Genomic DNA, 19,900 nt, shown 5'->3' on the forward strand with positions numbered 1-19,900 from the left:
CCCTGGCAATTTTGGCGCCTTATCATTCGCCCCTTTGGCCTGCGTCTTTTTATATCCACCCCCCTCTTCTCGATGAATGATAATCGGTAGTCGCGAGCCCGCGACTGCCTCTCTGGCCGCGTGTTTGCCCGGGCTTCGTATCGCAGGCTGCCTTCCTCAGCCGCAATGGTATGGGGCGATGCAGCAGCAAGTAAGAAAACCCAACATCTTTCCAGGGCGACCAGCAACTACAGCCCGGAGTAACAAGGCGGCAGCAAAAGTCTGATCTGATGTTGGATGGGCGATGACGGACGAGCAAGACCATCAGATGGAAGATGAAGAGAAAAGAACAAGCAAGGCCGCCGTCATGGTGCACACTACCTGCATGTGGCCGACCGACTAGCGGGTTTGCTACTGTGTTCAGGCCCAGGCTTTCACAGTCCAGGACGAACATCGCTGCAGCCTAACCGCCATTCAGCGCTGTTGCCCAACAATGAAATTCTACTTCCCACAAGCCTGATTGGCCGCAAGGATGCGCCGGTTCTGCAGCCAAACCCCCCTTTGCCGCCGTCTGTCCGTCTGGTTCAAAGAGACATGTTCTGCTTGCCCGTCACTGTCATTGAAGTAGTGTGGATCAATCCACTTCCCTACATACCGAAACGTATAGAAGTCTCCCGCAAATGCTGCATGTCATGGGCTCTTTTCCTGTTATGCTGATCGTGCTGCATGCGATGGTGGAAATGTTCTATTCCGCTCTGTCGTCTTGGATGACCGCCACCAGCAGCAGCAGAAGGATCACCACCGCCACCATTATCACCACCCATGAAACGGTACTTTTCTCCCCCTCCTTTAGGAGCCCAGGCGAAGGATATCGTCATCTTCCTTGCTAGTCGTGTTGAGAACGGCTGCCCGCGTTGATGATAGGCCGGACCAGCCATGACTCATGGCGAATACCTGCAGGTGCTCCAGGCCTCAGCTGGGCCCATCCTGCAGGTTGCGCGGATCTCATTGGATGTTCAGTCTTAGTACACCCTCCTTCCATGACTTATAGAATCTATATCGGAACATGACATTGCCAGACAGGAAAATATTGGCATCTCCGTTTTCTAACAGTCCCTCCACAAGCACAAGAATGAACACTGAAAGAAACCCTAGGTGACTGAAAGTTAAACTTTAAGCAGCACATTCATCCTCCAAAATGTTGCGTCCATGTGATCTATCAAATAGATGATTTGGGCCGTTGTTGCGAGTCATGGTCCAGTTAGGGTATCTCAAGACTATACCCGAAAGAAAGTGCCTTTTTTGCCGTTGATTTTGTAGTAGGGTCCTGGTTGGCGTCCACAACCTTTGTTCTCCGTATAGATGTTTCGACTGCAACAATGTGAACCATCACTCTCAGACCGGGTGCTTTCTTCTCGGCGTGCTCACTTCCAACAATAGCCCAGTTAGAACAAAGGCTCTTTATGTGAATGTAAGGAGCCCATTGATTATTCGCAATGCATTCTCTTGTCGGTCTTATCTGTGGCGCTCCTGGAGGCCTTCAGGTTACATCCACTACTATAAAAGCCCGCTTCTATTCAAACTACCGCGAGGAGCACAACAGCTACCCCCAAACCCTATTTCAACATCTTTTGACATACTCGCAATGGCGGCCGATAACACAGATCAGATGTTCTGGAGCCGCGAATTCGCCCGCCTCGTCGGGGTCCTGACTAATGCTCATCTCGTAAGTGCTGCAGAGCATGGGGAAATATGGGGCCACATCTTCGATTGGAAGTCTAGCCTGGCAGCACTGATCCACGATCTTTTACAACCCGAAAGCCTGCTGGCAACCGAGCATCCCCAACTCCACGAGGTGCTCTCAAGACGCTACTACGCCAGCATGCAAGCCAGAGGGGAAACAGAGGTATCCAAATGCACGCACAAGGTGGACGGGCAGCATCGAACAGATAGTTATAGATACCAGCAGTGCATACACGACCAACATTCTACTATCTATCGCCAAGGCGAGGAGAACGTGCCTGATACGTACCGCGCTAGTCTCTGTCCCAAACTGCTCGACGAGTTTGTACTTCGGGGTATTCTGGGGTCTGGAAGTATGAAATTCTGACTCCTCTTGTGCTCTTGGAATCTCAGCTTACGCATATCCACAGCCTTTGGAGTCGTCTTCCTGGCTCATAAGCGTAAGCATCCGGAATACTCAATCTGACTAGTTCTGTCTCCTGACCCCAAACTCTAGGAAGTGATACCAGACCTGCAGCCGAACAAAAATTATACGCAATCAAGGTCGAGACTCTATCGACCATCAACACCGACGTGAGAAAACGGAGCTTACATCCGAGTGTGGCACCTCTATACTACCAGGAGCCGCATGACTTCCGCTATATTCCAATGGAGGCCTACCTTCTGCTGCTCATGGCTGGCTGTAAGCGGTTCCCGATGCTGGACTCCGTCTACTCCCACGGCAAGTACAAGGCAACAGTAATGGAAGCTACGGTCCGAAAGGAAGTCCGTGAAAAGGAATACAACCCGTATTCCGAAACGGAGGACTGGTGCGAGAATCAGAATATGTTCCGCCCAACTAGCGGATCCTTTCGGCTTGACTCGAAAGAAAAGAAGACTACACTGCTCGAAACCGAGGCCTGCAAGATATCAACCCAACTGCTGGAAGCAACAGCATACCTATATGACATACGACTCTGCCACACAGACATCTCTCACGTCAACTACCTACTCGATGATGACTCAAATGTAAACTCCCTTCTCCTCCCTACAAGCAAATCCCTACAACAACCTCCAGAAAGAAACCACCCACTAACCCTTCCCCAAAAACAGACAACCCTAATCGACCTCGGCCTCATTCACTTCGGCCTCCACGACGCCGACTTCCAAAAAAGCCACACGCCCTACATCGCCAACTACGAGAAATTCATGACTCCCGAACTCGCCACCGAACTGCTAAAACCCGAATACAACAATACCAAATTCCGCTCCCGCACCGTCCAAATCCCCCTCCGCCACGACGTCCGCTGCCTTACCCTCTGGCAACTCGGCTGCATCTTCTACGAGCTCCTGCACGGCTTCGCGCCTTGGGAAGAGCCAAACCCAGATCCGGATATCGGGCGCCTTGTCGATTGGACCAGGGGCCAGGGTGCCGCACAGCAGGCCCGGAGAGCGCGAAAGATAAGGCAGCGGCGGAGGCGCATTATTAGAGAGGAGTTGCCCGTTAGTGATGAGCTATCGCAGGATTGTGTGGATATGCTGAGGGTTATGTTTACGAAGGACCCTGAGGAGAGACCGAAGTTGCAGGAGCTGTTGTCCATGCCTTGGTTTGGGCAGGCGAGTTATCGGGAAGAGTGGATGGCGCAGGAGAGGAGGACGAAGGCTGCTGGTTGAGTTATTTCTACGCAGTACTAGTGAATGGATGGATGTCGGATTAATCGTGGGTTTGTTGACTAGATTGTCAGTCTCGCAGGCGAGATGGGCAAAATAATGATCGCGCTTTCTTCTACTTCTTCGGCATACGAGCAAGAAGTAATTGTATCTATATATATATCATTGATATCGAGTCAAATTGCTCATGGATGGAATCAATGCAAACCCAATTACCCTAACCCCGTTTGAAACATAAAACCCGCGTAACAGAAAGTGCAAGGAGTAAATAATATGGTTATAGCAAATAAATGTACTCATACCATCATAAGTAGTATGAATCACATCACCTCCGCAGACTATCCAATCGCGCCTGCAAGTCATCATCACTCGTATTCGCACCACCACCACCACCACCACCCCCAGCTCCAACCGCTTGCGCAACTCTCGTCTCGCCCACGGCTGTCATTTGTATATCGGTGGGTGTTTCTCCCAGCTAAGCAGTATGTCAGCATCATATACCTCATCCAATCCCATGCGAAGAGGAGGAAAACGAACCGCCTGGCTAAGATCCACACCAATTTCATCAAGAACCTCCTTGACGATATCCTCGCCTTCTTCCTCCTCGCCCTCCAGTCCCGTTGCTTCGTCAATCGCCTCATCCATCATTTCCTGTCGTTGATCCATGATATCGTTCTCTCGTTCGAACTCCATTGCGATTCGTTGCAATGCGGGGAGATTCATCTGTCGGTTCATGCTGCCTAGTAGCATCGTTGCGCCTTTCATTGACTGCATCATTTGTTCGTTGCTTCGTACCGTCTATCCATTTACCTTGTGAGTTTATGACTGATGTGTAAAATGAAAGAATGGGATCATACCTGAATCCGCAGCGAAATAGCCTGTAGCTGTGTCCGCATCTGGTAGAATTTCTGGATATATCTGTTCCCGCATCATTAGCATACCAACCACCATACTTTGAAAATAAGAGTCAAATGACTGGGGAACGCACCTCCTCGTCCTCACCAGATCCTTCGCCTGGATCTTACAAGCCCCAATCTGCCCATTCTTCGCGCTCTTCTTGATATCCTGGACTAGCTTCTTCTCCTGGTTCTCAAGCTTGACTCGTTCGCGGTCCAGTTCGCGCTGGGTTCGGTCGAGCGCTCGTTGATGTTTGCGCAGACGCTCGGCGGGCGTCATGCGCTTGCCGAAGGCCCATTCGACGATCTGGTGGGGATGGTGGTTAGTTTGTTTGTTTGTTGTCGGTATTGGGTTGAGTTTGGGGGATGCGGGGAAGGGGAAAGGTTAGGTGGATAGATCAGATAGATAGGGACATACGTTCATAGTGGGGGTATTTGGGGGCTGGGGTAGGATTCAATGGTGATTGCTGTCCCGGCGGGAGGGAAATGACATGCAGCTTGTGGGCGAAGGAGGAAGAAGAGAAGGGCCAGAAATCATGAATTGATAAGTAGCGAAGAGGATGAGGATGAGGATAGAATGTCAGGCTACTTCTTTAGTTGAGTGACATCAAGGTAACCGTACCATACCATACACATTAATTACATACTCTAGTTAATTTACTCCGGTAATAAAACAGCGTCACATGCAGAAAACCAGACCAAACCCCTTTCGGCTTTTCCAGGGAATCTTTCGTTTCTTCCATCTTCGCGTCACCGATTGATGGCTTTCCATCCCCTGCAACTCCCCTCATTCTTTCCTTGTCGGTCGCCATGAGTCAGGAGTATTTCCCCGGCCAGGGCGCCTCCTCTGCCGGCGAAGGTTCATCCTCACCCTCGTCCTCCTCGCCCTCTCACGCCCATCCTCCTCCGCCGACGGAGGAGGAACGCCTTCCCAGCACTAGTAGTTCTACTATGTTTCCGAGACCCCCGCCTGCATACATGACCGTCGGCAATGGCTCAACCTCTGAGAGCGCGACCGCCTTGATGGCTTCCCTGCATGAAGATTCCGGCTATGGAGGCAGTATTCCCAGCGGAAGTGTGATGGATGGTGATGCTAGTGGCGACTGGAAGGCCGATTTGATGGTCGATCGCCCGACACCCATGCATACCCCTACGCATCTGGGAGAGTGGAATCCTGCCGGTTCGTTTGCCCCGGAGGAAAACGGATATGGTTTATGTTGTCAAATGGAAGTTGACTGACCGCGGGTTTACAGTGGAGCATGAGAGACAGGTTGTTGCTAGCCATGTTCATCAATTATTATAGTATGTGGTTTTTACTATTTTTTTTTTTTCTCTTATGGGATGCGCAGACACTGACCAGTCCGCTCTTCTTCGAACTACAGCAACTCGAATCGCACTAAGCTCGCGCGTGCCATCTCGCGCACTATCGAAACCCTCAAAGAGCTTCAGGATATGAACCGCCAGTGGCCCGCGCATTATCCCTCCTCCCAGAGCGCCCCGGGCTCCCCTGCGCCGAAGCCCGCCATGCAGAAGAGACAGTCATTTTTCGGAGAGACAAGCATCGAATCGGAAGATTTACCCCGTCCCGGAATGATCAGACGCGCTGCCACGATGACCGGTGGCGAGGATTTGGCTGAATCTAGCGCTGCGGCTGAGCGTCGCGTACCGTCCGAACCGAGGTTGATGAGCCCCCAGATTGCGCAGGAATTTTCGATTCTCAAGCTGGATTTGAAGCTGGGTGCGCTGTCCCAGGCGGAGCTGGTGCACTCGCTAGAGAAAGCGTCCATTGCATCGCTACTGGACGGCAAGATCAGCCAGAGTATTAAGCACCTGTTGTCGCTGCGGGATCGGATTGAGGATACATCGAGCAAGGTCTTGATTACAGGTGATTTGAACGCTGGAAAATCGACTTTCTGTAATGCGCTGTTGCGGCGCAAGGTCCTCCCCGAGGATCAGCAGCCATGCACGAGCATCTTCTGTGAGGTTCTCGATGCGCGCGAGAACAGCGGTGTTGAGGAGGTTCATGCCGTGCACAAGGATGTGCTTTACAACCGCAACGATGAGAGTACCTACGACGTGTATGCGCTCCATGAGCTGGAGAACATTGTCATCGACAACTCCAAGTACATGCAGTGCAAGGTCTACGTGAAGGATGTGCGGACGATCGACGAATCTCTTCTCAACAACGGAGTGGTGGATATCGCTCTGATTGATGCGCCTGGTCTGAACTCGGACTCGCTGAAGACGACGGCGGTCTTTGCCCGACAGGAGGAGATTGATGTGGTCGTTTTTGTGGTTTCCGCTGCAAACCATTTCACTCTTTCTGCAAAGGAGTTTATTCTTAACGCTGCCCATGAGAAAGCTTATATGTTCATCGTTGTCAACGGCTTCGACCAGATTCGCGACAAGCAGCGCTGTGAGCGGATGATCTTGGACCAGATCGGCAAGCTTAGTCCCCGCACATACAAGGAAGCGGCTGAGCTGGTGCACTTCGTCTCGAGTAATGCTATCCCGGTAGCACCCCCGATTTCGGTGGAGAGCTCTGGTTCCGGTGGTGGTGATGGTGATGACTCTGATGATGACGACGATAAGCCTTCCGGCAAGAAGGATAAAGGAAAGGGCAAGGAGAGGGAGAAGATTCAAGACTTTGAGAACCTGGAGGGTTCATTGCGCCGCTTCGTTCTTGAAAAGCGCTCTCGCTCGAAGCTTGCTCCGGCCAGGACTTACCTCCTGAACCTGCTTGCCGACATCAACTCGTTGGCCTCGGTGAACCGCGACGTCGCTCAGAACGAGCTCAAGCGCGTCACGGACGAGCTGGCGGAGCTTGAGCCGGCGTATGAGGACGGTAAGAGGAAGAAGATTGAGATTGGTGACCAAGTCGAGAAGCTTGTCGACGAGTCTTGCGACGATGTCTACAACCACACCCGGTCTACTCTGGGCGACACCATCGCCCGTGTTTCGGAGGCTGATCTGGGCGTTGAATACCCGGGTTTCCTCTCCGCATTCCAATATGCCGAAGACCTGAAGGTGGCCATGCTAGAGCAGATCGCTTCGGCTGTCACTGGCTGCGAGGACTACGCTCGCGAGAAGACGGTAAAGGGCGTCGGGTTCATCCAGAACATTGGTCTCCTTCATGTTGGGGAGGACAAGTTTGCGCCATTGAACTTCCGCGCAGATATGATGTTCCGTCGTGGTCGTCGTCACACGCTCGCTAGACAAGTGCACACGGAAGTGGAACTATGGGACTTTTTCGACGTCTCGGGCATCTGGGAGCGCCAAGAGAAGGTGGCCGGTACAGGTATGGCTATGACCGCCGTTACCGTTCTTACAGGCCGTGCCTTTGGTGGACTCAGCTGGGTCGACAGCGTTTTCAGCGCAGTCAAGTTCCTTGGACCGAACAATCTGCGCCGCCTGTTCATTCCTGGTGTTATGGCCATTGGTGAGTCCCACCCTATAAGTCATACTATTGAACTGTTCACTAACTGACTAAACCAGCCGCCCTGACAGCCGCCTACATGGTCTCTTCGATCCCAACGACTCTCCCTCCTCGTCTCTCACGCAAGCTCGCCGCCACCCTCTCGGAGATGGACTACGTCCACTCCAACGCGACGCGCATCTCCTCCGAAGTGCGCCGCATTCTGCGCCTCCCCGCCGGAAACCTGCAAACAAGCCTGGCACAAGACATCGAAGATCTCGGCCGCCGCAAGCACGAAGTCAGCAAGACCAAGCAGGAAAGCGACGCCGCCTGCAAGTACTTCTCGAACTTGTTCCGCGAGAGCGGCGAGAACCGCACCTCGGTCGAAAACATCGATCTCGATGCTCCCTTACCCGGTGGCCTGGCAGCCCATGCTTAAATACCAACTCTGGTTTTTTCCTTTCTTTTTCTTATCCCCCTTTATCTTTGACAACTGTACAAAACATAACATAATGATGCTGTACGAACTTGCTACTGCTACTGCTACTATTCCCTGTCTGTTCAACAGAAGTGTTAGCCTGGCTGACAATTTTTTCTTACTTCCCTCCTCCTCGTTTCCTTTGCCACTCAAAATATCCCCCTCGTGTGTGTACATTCACCTCCCCTTCATCCTTTCCCTCTTTATCTTTATTTGCATCATTACCCTCATCCCTTGCAGGATAGGGCTGGTTGATGATTGCTATCGTCAGCTTATGGATGATGATTAGTAGTTTCAGTTTCTGGCGTATCACCATCGTTGATTGGCGTCTTAGAGCTTAATTGCATACCTATTGCCTGCTTACTCTAGTCATGCCTATGGGTTTAGTATATGTGGCTTTCAGCTTAGGTATTAACTAGATTGAGGCTGTGCCTTTATTACTATTATGCTTTGTTTACTTTCCCTTTCTCTAATTGTCGGAATCGTGTCATAGTATTGTCGGTTATAGTAGGATTCATTATTTCCATGATGCGAGTTTAGGGCGACATCGAGAACTAGGCTGCAAGCACTCACCAATTCGGGAGATGTACTCCATAGAAAGTACAGCAAAGCATCGATTCTAACCAATCCTAACTTGCCCTAGTAGCTAGTAGTAAGGTTGTCATTCAGGACAGAGACGCCATGCTATGCATAAACTCAACAGCAGAACATCACGGACCCAATGATTGTCCAAAACAAAGACACCATCAATCTCATACTATCCCATAAGAATTTCATACCCGCTCACTTCCTCACTCGGCCCACACATACGCAGAATTACGTACGTATTCATATATAATATACCTAACCCAACAAAGCGAAATCCAACACAGATCAAATTCTGATTACAGATTATCCAACGCACGATTCGTATGCCTCGTCCTCCTCGCCGTCCCCCACGCCCCATTCTCTAACCCGGGAACGAGTCTCCCCTCCGCTACTAGATCATTCGACTTCTTCTTCTCAACCACCTTCCCCGCCTTTTGAAGGAATTTCTCCCGCATGGCTACTGCATCCGGGTCCTCGTAGTCCAGCTGTGTCATGGGCGGGGCCTCATTTTCATCCTCTTCTTCGAGGGTGGCGTTGCGCTCTGGGTACTGATACTCGTATTGGTTGCTGTGGGTGTGAGACAGGGAGGGGATTCGGGAATTGGTAGTGGTTGTGGTGGTGGATTCGACGACGCTGCCGCATCCGTCTTCGTTCAGGGTGTCGATTGAGCTGGCGCGGGAGAAGGAGAAGTGTTTGGGGTGGTCGAGAGAGGATGGGGCCCGGCCGAGGAGGGGTCTCCGACCTCGTTGGGGTCGATGGCGGTCGTCGGGGCCGGTGCTGGGTTCGGAGGGCTGGGCTGGTCGGGCGTTTTTGAGGAGACTGGTTACGGCTTGGTTGAGGGCGGATTGGGTGGTTGTGGTTGATATTGATGTTGAAGGGTGTTGATCGGATGGTTTGCGCTTGAGGGGGGAGGTGGTGGTTTGGGCTGCGGGTGAGGGTTTGGTGTTGGGTTCGGGGTCCGATGAGGATGTGTCTGGAGGTTGTGCCTTGCTTGTTTTCGGTTTTGATTGCTCGTGCTCATGCTCATGTCTGGGACGTGGGTGCTCGTTACTGTTGGATGGTTGCTTCTGCTCTGGGCGAGAACCGGCTCGAGGTTCCAGAGACTTTCGGCTTTGCGTGGGTTGCTTTTGAATTAAGTATTGGTCGAATGGTTGTTTTTGTTCGTTGCGGATCGAGGCCCAGAGCCAGTCGGCGGATACAGCAGGGACACCCCATTCTTGGGTGTGTCGCAGCTTCTCCGGGTTCACGGGGCCGGAGTCATTGCATATAAGTACGGAGGCGCTGGGTGTCAAGTACTCGTGGTAGGTGGCACCTAGAGAATTAGACAGAGTACTTCAACTGCTTGGGACAACTTACCAACGAGGTTAACGAGCTTTGATAGATGGAGGAGGTCAATTCGGGAGAAGCCAGTAGAGCAGACCTTCAGTCCCGCGAATCCTAGGACTGTCAGCTAGACGTCTAACGGGAGCTGATTGGGGCTTTACCTTTGATGGGGAATGAAGGGATCGGAGTGTTCGCTGTGTGGGACTCTGGCGGCACCAGCGTCTTCGCATCGAGACATCTTTCCAACCACATGTCGGTTACCACTTCGCATTCGAAAGCCAAGTCATCCGTGGATGGGACCTGTGAGCGGGGCATCTTGTAGGGCACGATAGTATAGAGGCCATGGCCCCTTTTGGGTATGTCTGGTCGGGAAAACTCGCTCAAGGAGCCCACCAGCTCTGCACCGTTGAAGGAGAGATGGTCCCGCAATACGTTTGTCTTGAAAAGTTAGAAGGTGAAAAGGAAGTCCAAGGGTATGCACACTAACCTGTTTAGTAGAGAACCCATGAATGAAAAAGAAACAATCGCCCAGAAACCCTTCGTGACGCTCTACAGCTGCCGGAGGGGGCGGGGGCGGTTGTAGGGGCTCCTGCACTTCTGCAAAGGTAGTCTCGCTGGCAAATGAGCGCGACTCTTGGAGGATAGAAGGCCTCTTTGTCAAAGACAGGGTCCTCTGCAGACTTTCTCTAGATGGCCTCGGATCGCTGCTGTCGAAACCCGTACCGACAATATCGCCCCAAATCCCTTCATTTTGATCACCTAACTTAGCGCTTGCAATTCTTCGAAGTTTTCTCGGTCTCGGGTTGGAGGGGTTTTCGTTATTGGTAACCTTCGGTTTCGGAGTAGGCAGCGATCGATTCCAGGCACCAGCGCCCTGTTGCTCATCAGGCAGAAGAGGGTGATAAAGAGTTTCTTCCAGTACCATGCCACGCTCAAGACTATCCTCGAACCACTTCACCGTGACAATCCTGATACCCCACTGCGTTGCGAATTTGTATTTCTCACCCTCCGTATTCCTGGCGATCAATTGAGTGACGTTCTTGGTGAGGTCTTTCCGGAACTCGGCTCCATGGGCAGTGACCGTATCCTGGATACGATTGCGTAGCGACACTATAGCATCGAGCATTAGACCAGTCTTCCAGTGCGCCGATTGTACGGTGATTCCTACTCACTATCCTCGAATCCCGTGATGCAGATAGACAACCCAGCAAACGTGGGAAATTTGTACTCTTTTTCCAGAGAACGAATATCTGTATCCCCTCCCTGCATCCATGATTGACGAACAGCTTCGACCCATTCTGGTCTCAGGACTGTGATATCAGTCCGCTCGCGCGCCACGAACTTGTACTTCGGAGTATTGACTTCGCCGATGAGTAGATGAGTGACGTCGGAGGTAAGGTCAAACTTGTGGGTTGCTCCCATCTGACTTGCGACGATAGCGAGTTCAGACTAGATGCGACAGATACCCATCAGTATTTCCCTCTTTCCTTATAAACAATAACGAGAAGTACTCGCATTAGAGGGTGTTTAGCATACCCGCTGCTCTGGTAAAATGGAGGTAAAGCAGAGGACCACCCCCGCAAGAGGATGCTCCTTGTCTAAAGAGGAATTAGTCTGCCTTCTGTTATATGCGGAGATAAATGGAATACTGACTTGAGGTTACTTTCTCTGCCATGCTTCATGATTGGCAGGAATCAGCCTGGGACTATTGCGCCGATCTGAAATTCGCTCTTGCGGAGCTCCGCGCGGAAGCGCGTCTTGGAGTATACGGTGTCACGTGATGAATTACAGATGCAGGAGGACGTCCTCGAAGCCATCGATGGCAAGGAGTTCCACGAATAGTGCTGGCCGTAGTATTCCCGAACCAATACTAATAGTAAGTAACATGGTGATTTCCATGTCTAGTCAGGAGTGAAAGAGTACCGGACAGCATTAACAACCTCTCATTAATCTATTATTCTATCTGACTATAAAGAACCTGCTAGCTACTGACCATCTACCTGCTTCTGCAGAGCATCGGAAAGTGAGATAGGATCCGGATACACTCTGGTCAAGTTAGCTGGCAACTTCACCCCTGTCTGCGCCGAAAGCTCTTTGCGCATTTGAATTGCTCCTAATGAATCCACTCCAACATCCATGAACCCCTGGTGCATATCTACTTCCTCAGCAGTCGCCACACCAAGTGCTTTGGCAGTTATCTCCCGTACTAGTCGCTGAAGCATCATCGCCCTCTCCTCGCGCCCAGCCATCCTGATCTTGTTCTCGAAGCTGTCCGTCCCATTTGGCTTTGCAGCTGCGGTTGCTCCGTTGGTCGTCTCTTGACCGTTTACGCACAGCTTACTATGCTTCTGGACCTCCTGGACCTGCGCCTGCATCTGAATCTGCATTCGCGGGATGAGCACTCGTTCACCAAGCACAACACATTCAGGTTCGGTACTCATCATCAAGATTGAGCAGAGTTTGGTGGCTGTAGCGATGTTAACGTCACCTTCCAAGTCCACGATACGTAGACAGAGTTGAGGATATTTGACGCGCGCGCTTCGCATCATCCCCCATAGCGATGCCTCGCCCATATTTCCGGCTCCCACAGCACCCCGCGTCACCCAGACTACCCAGGGAGAGAACCCAATTCGTGACACGGTCTGCAATTGCTCAGATGCCTTGGAGATCATGTCGTCTTCACTGTCTGATTCCCAGAAACAAAGCACGCCGCTCATCGCTTTGGCTTCCGCGAGCTGATTGACCGTGATAGGTTGCTTTTCGGCGTGCAACAATGCTTCCTTCACCGGTGACATCCATGGCGCATCACTTGCTGGACAGAGGAGACCCCAAGTTGAATTGGAATACTGGCTACTCGCATCAATAGTGTGCCATCCAACTTGAATTTGGCCAGTGGGTTGGGGGCAACCCGAAGGAGACTGGCCAGAAGGTTGGCCAGATGATTTACCGCTGTATATTGGCCGCAAACCGTCCAGCCAATACCGATGTCGCTGAAATGCGTACGTAGGTAGCTGGATGCGGCGCCCGCCAATGTCTTCGAAGAACGCTGCCCAGTCGATCTCCACTTTTCGTATGTGCAGGTCGGAGAGACTGTTCTGGATCACTAGAGCGTCGTCGCTCTTGGAGTTTAACGAGGGCAGCCAGACCAGGTTCTTTACGCCTTCGCGGTCGGCCACTTTGCTCGTCTGACTAAGGTCCCCATCGAGACATGAAGCTCCCATACCACACAGTGTCGATGCTGGACCCAATTCGACAAAGCAATTCGCGCCCTGGTCAGCGAGGGTCTGCATGCCTTCAGCGAACAGGACTGGATTGCGAGCTTGTCGGACCCAGTAATCCGCACTGCTAAGTTGTCCAGGCTCTGCCAGTTTTCCTGTGACTGTGCTGACGATAGGCAGCGTTTGCTCCTGGAACACAATGGTTTCTGCGACGGCGCGTAACGATGCAAGCATGCTTTCATCCAGATGGTGCGAATGGAACGCGCGACTGGTTTTGAGGATTTTAGAAGACCGGTTTTGAGCCTTGAAATAAGCTGCTAACTTGTCAATGACATCCATTTCTCCAGATGCAACCACTTGCGTTGGGGTGTTGATACTGGCAATCGACACCCTGTCGCGTGCACTGAGCTGCTCGATGGCTGAAGTGACCTCGTCTACGCCGGCTTCAAGCGCCACCATACTACCACTTTCAGGCAGCGCATGCATCAGTTTCCCTCGGGCTGCGACCAAGCGGCAAGCGTCTGCTAGATTCATGATTCCGGCGACGTGCGCGGCCGCAATTTCGCCAACGCTATGGCCTAGCACGACTGCTGGCTGGACACCCCAGCTCTGCCACAGTCTCCATAGTCCTACCTGGAGTGTAAAAATAGCTGGTTGGGCATAATCCGTACGCCGCAGTAGAGAAGCGGCCTCGCTCTCAGGCTCTGCCCACATGACATCCAGCAGTGGTTTTTCCAGGACCGACTCGAAGAGTTCTGCAATGTGACTGACAGTGTTGCGGAATACAAGGTGGCGTTCAGCAAGACCCTTGCCCATCCTGGCCCGTTCAGTGCCCTGCCCAGAGAACAACATCGCCACGCGAGCTGTTTTGTTGTTGTCAGCAGTTGCCCGTACTCCGTTGTCGATAATGCTTGCTAGCCTGCCCATAAGTTCAGTCTTGTCTTGTGCTGCAAGAATGATACGTCGTGGGAAATGCGTACGAGTAGTCGCCAGCGAGTAGGATACATCAGACAGCTTGGTTTGTGCAGTGGCACTGGAGAGGTGATTGCATAATTTCTGTGCTTGCTGACGCAGTGCTTCACTTGTATAGGCGGAAAGGAGGAATGGCAGCGGCAAAGGCAACCTCGCATCATCATCATTATCATCATCATCGGCGCCATTAGCATTTGAGTGAGCCCTCGGGGGCTCTTCAATTATAGCATGGGCGTTAGTGCCCGATAATCCGAACGAGTTAATTCCCGCTCTTCGCGGAGCAGTCGGATCGTTTGTTCTGGGTAGCCATGCCATTGGCCGTTGGAGAAGCTGCAACTTGCCACCCACCCAGTCGATCAGAGGGCTGGGCTGACTACTATGCAGTGTCTGTGGCAGCATGTTGTGTTGCATTGCCAGAGCCACTTTGATAAGGCCGGCGAGGCCGGCCGCCGCCTGCGTATGTGCGATATTGGACTTTGACGAACCAATCCTCAGCGGCCCAGTAATATCATCGCGGCTGCTGCTAAATACTTCCGCCAAAGCTGAGGCCTCGACGGGATCTCCTAGTCTGGTGCCAGTCCCATGCGCCTCGACATAGTCAATATCATATGGCTTTAGGCGCGCAGCCGCCAGCGCTGCGCGGACAACACGCTTCTGGCCTGGTCCACTCGGTGCTGTCATGCTAGCGCCGCGACCGCCGTGATTGACCGCCGAACCACGAATTATAGCATGGATATGATCGTTGTCGCGCTGCGCATCCGACAGACGCTTCAGAACCACAGCCGAGGCACCTTCACCCAGTCCCATCCCAGCTGCGTCCGCTGAAAACGGTCGCGAGCGACCATCTGGTGATGCAACGCGAATGCGGCTAAACTCAATATGCAAACCAGGAGAAGGCAAGAATGTGACGCCGCCAGCCACAGCCATGTCACACTCGCCTTGGCGAAGTGCTGAGCATGCCACATGCGTGGCGACCAGCGAGGCAGCGCACCCAGCATCCAAAGTCATCGTAGGACCCTCAAGCCCCAGAGCATATGCTACGCGACCAGAGAGCGAGCTCGGTGCCGTGCCAAGTCCAAGGTGTCCTTCAAACTTCTCTGTGCCGGCGGCGCTTAGCTGGCCGTCATCCACAGAACTGTTACCGGTCCCGATGAAGACACCAGTCTGGCTGCCCCGCAGGGACTTGGTGCCATACCCTGCCCGTTCGAAGCCCTCCCAGCATGTTTCCAGGATCATGGTCTGCGCGGGGTCGATAGCCCGGGCCTCGCGAGGGGAGATTCCAAAGAATTGCGCATCGAAATCCATGGCGTCCCTGACGAAGCCGCCACCCGTGCTGTAGGACTTGCCGCGGGCCTCCGGGTCCGGGTCGTAAATGGCATCAGCATCCCAGCGCTCCTCAGGAACCCTGGTGACGGCATCGGTGCCGCTGATGAGAACCTTCCAAAATTCTTCTGGCGTGTGAATATCGCCGGGCAGTCTGCACGCCATGGAAATGACAGCAATATCTTCACCGGTGGTATCGTTCCCAGCAGGGTTTTTCGTCTCTTCGGTAACCTCATTGGTCTGGGTTTGATCAGAGAGATATGCAGCAAGGTTGGCAATGGTGAAGTGCTCATACAGTTCTGGCACCGGCACTGGCCGACCCAGAAGCTTCTCCAGTTTGGTCTGGACCTGAATGATGCTCGCCGAGTTGCCGCCAATGTGGAAGAAGCTGTCCTGCATGCCAATCTGACCGTGGCCTAGCACATCGGTCCATATAGCCAGCAGTTGTTGTGTCAGTGTAGAAGCTGGTATTTTCGCCGGTGTGATGGTCGAGATGGGATCGGGCAGTGCCCGGAGATCCACTTTGCCGTTGAGCGTAGAAGGAAATCGATCGACTTCGACGAAGAACGAGGGGACCATGTACCCGGGAAGGCGGCCTTCTAGCCAGGGGCGTAGCAACTTGGCTAGAGCAACCTCAGCGCTGCCAACGCCCGGCTTTCGTATACAGTATGCGACGAGCCGCTCGTCTCGGTTGACCACAACGGCATTGGCAATATCCGCGTGAGCTGTGATGGATGCCTCAACATCGCCAGGATCAATTCTTTGCCCGCGAATCTTGATTTGCGTGTCTGCCCGACCGATGACGGCCAGTCTCCTGGAATCCAAGAAGCATGCCAAGTCTCCTGACTTGTACATAGTATGGCCTTCCCAGAAAGGATCCGGAAGAAACGCAGCCTTGGTGCGCTCTGGATTGTTCCGATATCCACGAGCAACGCCTGCTCCGCTAATATACAGTTCACCGGTGCTGCCAACCGGCACGGGCTGCAAGTCGGCGTCGAGGACATATAGCCGTGTGTTCGGGTTAGGCGTTCCAATCAATATGTCCTCACCGACTTCAACTTTCCAAGCAGCCACGCTGGCTGTTGTCTCAGTCGGGCCGTAAAGGTTCCATACTTCTTCAACACACGCGGTTAGGCGCTCTGCCAGGCGAGGTGACAGTGCCTCGCCACCGGTAACCAACTTAGAGAAGCCTGGCGTGCCGCACCAACCGCTGTCCAGCATCATCTGTAGAATGGTCGGCGTCGCCACGGAGAAGGTGACGCTGTGCCGATCAATGAGATGCATCAGCGCGCGGGGATCCTCGATCTCATATGCCTGTGCCTGCACGACTGTAGCGCCGCACAGCAATGGCACGTATATCTCAAACGCGGCCATATCAAACGAGATGGTGCTTTTGAAAAGCACGCGGTCCTGGTCAGTACAGCCGGGTCTTTGATGTACCGACAGGGCATAGTTGCATATAGCGGCGTGATGAATTTCCACGCCCTTAGGCTTGCCCGTGGATCCAGATGTGTACAGAATATAGGCAATGTCATCTGGCTGAATATCCACAGCTGGCCTCTTGTCCGCTTGATATCTCATCTGATCTTGCAGCTCGCTCGTGGTGCAGCAGACTGCCTTATTGCCATAATCATATCGACCGGTGCCCGCCCCCCCTTTGGTACTAACGGGACTAACTATCACCAGACGCAGCGCTTCATCATCCAGCATCTGGTTGACACGCTCGGGGGGTAAAGCAGGATCAACGGGTACATATGTCGCACCCGCTTTCAAGACGCCGAAAATGAACATGATCAGGTCTGGTGTGCGGTCCAGTGCAAGAGCCACCACATGGCCACGGCTGATGCCTCGCGACAGGAGGAGGCAGGCCAGGCGATCCGAATCAGATGCAAGAGCACCGTATGTGAGGGTATGCTCCCCGCATACTATGGCGGCCTTTGGGGAGTATCGGGTCTGAGTTTGGTCGAAGAGGGAAACGACATTGTGACCGAGCTTCGATGGGTCATCAGTGAGGTTGAAGTCGTCCTCCGGTACCATGGCTGTCGATTCTTTCTTGCTATTCTTCTTTGTTATGAACTAATCCTGTGGAAGACAGGACTAAGAACAAAAATTCACGAGAACAAAGATGGGAATACGATATATCAAATTAGGCTGGTAGGGTATATTGTCTAGTTCTCAGGCAGAAAAAGGTGGCACCACACTTACCAGGCCCGTATATCATAGGCCGGCATTATACCGATACCCAGACAGGAGCTGCGGTGTGTCATGAGGACCTATTCCCTGCGGTCTTTGATACGCGTCATTCCTAAGGATTCGCAGGCTGGATGCATTATCATGGTGGAATTGGCTGCTGCCCGGTCCACGATGTCGTGATCACTAAATGTCTAGACACAGATGGATGCCAGCCCTGTTCAACAGTAGAAGTTGACCATTGCCTGAATGGATGGAATGCATAGCTGATGGATGGAATCTCAGGCAAGGGAACACTACTGTTTAGAGTCTCCCCTTAACCGTGATAGGGTTACCGAGACATATATCTGCCGAAACGGTTGTCAGTGTAACTTATGACATGACTTCTGCTTGTCGCACAGGAATGTCTTCCGGCAAGGCATCCTCATGGAATGGTCTACTCTGGGTCGAAGAACAATGGAAAAAAATCGCTCATCGGGAAATAATGTAGGCAAGGGGTGAGGGGGAGAAAGTTTCCAGAAGAGATAAGATAGCCAACATTCCTGTCAAGTAATAATTGAAGACAATATTGGAGAACAACAAGGCCGAGATGATACATGTGCCGTTATCAAAGGATAAGACGAACCCTGGGCGAGACTGACCTTCACAAGGCTTGGATAGTGTCTTCGTGTTAAGCTTTCCATACATTCTTCTCATTACTACCAGGGGTGTCCTTTTCTACCTCGTCATTGTTTTCTTGCCCGTAATTCCTTTCCAAGGGAAAAGGAAAGAAAGAAAAGTGAAGGCACACGCACACACGCACACCTTCTCACACGCAGCCCTCATTACAGAATCAACCATGACAGCTTCACCAAAAACACCTACATCCTTGAACGAAGGGATTGCACTCTATACTCCATTTCTTCTCCGCTATTTCTATGATTTCTGGGTCCTATGGGTTTCCAACAAGTTTGCATGGAAATGCCCAACCTCAACCGTCCAGCTCCCATTGTTCAACGCCGCCATGGGTCAGAGCCACCTCGACATCGGCGTCGGCACAGGCTACTACCCAGCAAAGAGCCTAAAGGCCGGCGCCAAATGTACTGAAATCACCCTCCTGGACCTCAGTCCCAACTCGCTTCAGGCTACCGAGCAGCGCATCCTGGAGACGGTAGGCCGGGAGGCGGTCCGCGTGAACACTGTCGTGGCTTCGGCCCTGGAGCCACTTCCCTTCGACAAGACCAAAAAGTTCAACTCAATTAGTGTTTTCTTCCTGTTGCACTGTATGCCGGGGACACCTGAAGAAAAGTGCAAGCTGTTCGACGTGGTGCGGCCGCATCTGGCGGAGGACGGCGTGCTTGTGGGAACGACTGTCCTTGGTCAGGGTGTACCAATCAACTGGCTGGGACAGAAAATGATGAACAGCTACAACAACAATACAAAGTCTTTCCATAACTCGGAGGACAACAAGGCTCAGTTTGATGAGGGCCTTCGTCGGAACTTTGAGGAGGTGGATTCGTGGATCATGGGCCAGGTTATGCTCTTCAAGGCGAGGAAGCCAAGACAACAAGATGCCATCACCAATGTAGTTCCGAAAGACAACTTGGATTGAGAAGAACCGTAGTGAAGCTGTCCGTATAGTTTCTCGACGAACTAAAGGTGAAATGAGGGGGATGTCCAACGGACAAGGGAGAAATGGCGGTGCGATATATCGAACATCGAAAGGTTTCTTGCAGTGAAGATGTTACTACTTAGTTATAGCCTGAAATGCTGTTAATCTCCTATTTCGGAGCACAATGACATCTCCTGAGGTAGAGGCAGTATTCTATAGACGTTAGACATTTGCACGTGCAAAGGGCATTGACAAGCCAGCCCTTATCGGCATCACGTGAGCGATAAGTTGTGGCGCGGCGCGTATCGCCAAAACGCGCCGGCGAATAATTGAATAGTCTCATCGATAGATTGTTCAGGGCAGGCGAGTGCTGCAACTCCAACTTATTTTGATTTCAAGTATATGTACCTTTCCAGACACCGCACGTCGGCCCCAGGTATACTCCGCCAATTCCTTTCCAATGGTCCAATCTTGAAATCGCCAACGGCCTCTACTAGATACTCCGCATCGCGAACTTCGCCGGTTAGAGAGGAA

The 19,900-nt window shown here is 52.4% G+C and overlaps 5 protein-coding genes across 5 annotated transcripts; 3 read left to right on the forward strand and 2 right to left on the reverse strand.

The window, feature by feature from the left end:
* The first annotated feature begins 972 nt into the window (after positions 1-972).
* On the forward strand, positions 973-3,744 carry BDQ94DRAFT_135390 (Protein kinase domain-containing protein). Its single transcript, XM_026764659.1, has 4 exons — positions 973-2,075; positions 2,133-2,162; positions 2,219-2,730; positions 2,815-3,744. The coding sequence occupies exons 1-4, from the start codon at positions 1,625-1,627 to the stop codon at positions 3,373-3,375; spliced, it is 1,554 nt and encodes a 517-aa protein (XP_026630986.1). The 5' UTR covers positions 973-1,624; the 3' UTR covers positions 3,376-3,744.
* On the reverse strand, positions 3,698-4,830 carry BDQ94DRAFT_135391 (ESCRT-III subunit protein DID4; the record flags this gene model as incomplete). Its single annotated transcript, XM_026764660.1, has 5 exons — positions 4,687-4,830; positions 4,361-4,575; positions 4,230-4,290; positions 3,910-4,170; positions 3,698-3,847 (listed from the first exon to the last, which is right to left on the reverse strand). Exons 1-5 carry the CDS (start codon positions 4,690-4,692, stop codon positions 3,698-3,700), a joined length of 693 nt encoding a protein of 230 aa, XP_026630987.1. The 5' UTR covers positions 4,693-4,830.
* Positions 4,831-5,060: 230 nt separating this feature from the next.
* On the forward strand, positions 5,061-8,201 carry BDQ94DRAFT_71871 (mitofusin). Its single transcript, XM_026776388.1, has 4 exons — positions 5,061-5,448; positions 5,522-5,570; positions 5,651-7,707; positions 7,764-8,201. The coding sequence occupies exons 1-4, from the start codon at positions 5,079-5,081 to the stop codon at positions 8,120-8,122; spliced, it is 2,835 nt and encodes a 944-aa protein (XP_026630988.1). The 5' UTR covers positions 5,061-5,078; the 3' UTR covers positions 8,123-8,201.
* Positions 8,202-9,045: 844 nt separating this feature from the next.
* Positions 9,046-17,622, reverse strand: BDQ94DRAFT_156748 (BRCT domain protein; the record flags this gene model as incomplete). The annotated part of the gene is made up of 7 exons (XM_026768659.1): positions 9,046-10,061; positions 10,106-10,186; positions 10,234-10,510; positions 10,560-11,182; positions 11,245-11,521; positions 11,609-11,670; positions 12,066-17,622. 7 exons carry the CDS (start codon positions 17,620-17,622, stop codon positions 9,046-9,048), a joined length of 7,893 nt encoding a protein of 2,630 aa, XP_026630989.1.
* An 871-nt stretch (positions 17,623-18,493) lies between these two features.
* BDQ94DRAFT_71888 (class I SAM-dependent methyltransferase) lies at positions 18,494-19,566 on the forward strand. The gene has a single exon (XM_026776390.1). The coding sequence runs from the start codon at positions 18,614-18,616 to the stop codon at positions 19,364-19,366; it is 753 nt and encodes a 250-aa protein (XP_026630990.1). The 5' UTR covers positions 18,494-18,613; the 3' UTR covers positions 19,367-19,566.
* The last annotated feature ends 334 nt before the right edge of the window (positions 19,567-19,900 follow it).

This window comes from Aspergillus welwitschiae (assembly GCF_003344945.1).
Source record: "Aspergillus welwitschiae strain CBS 139.54b unplaced genomic scaffold BDQ94scaffold_3, whole genome shotgun sequence".
Taxonomy (NCBI): domain Eukaryota; kingdom Fungi; phylum Ascomycota; class Eurotiomycetes; order Eurotiales; family Aspergillaceae; genus Aspergillus; species Aspergillus welwitschiae.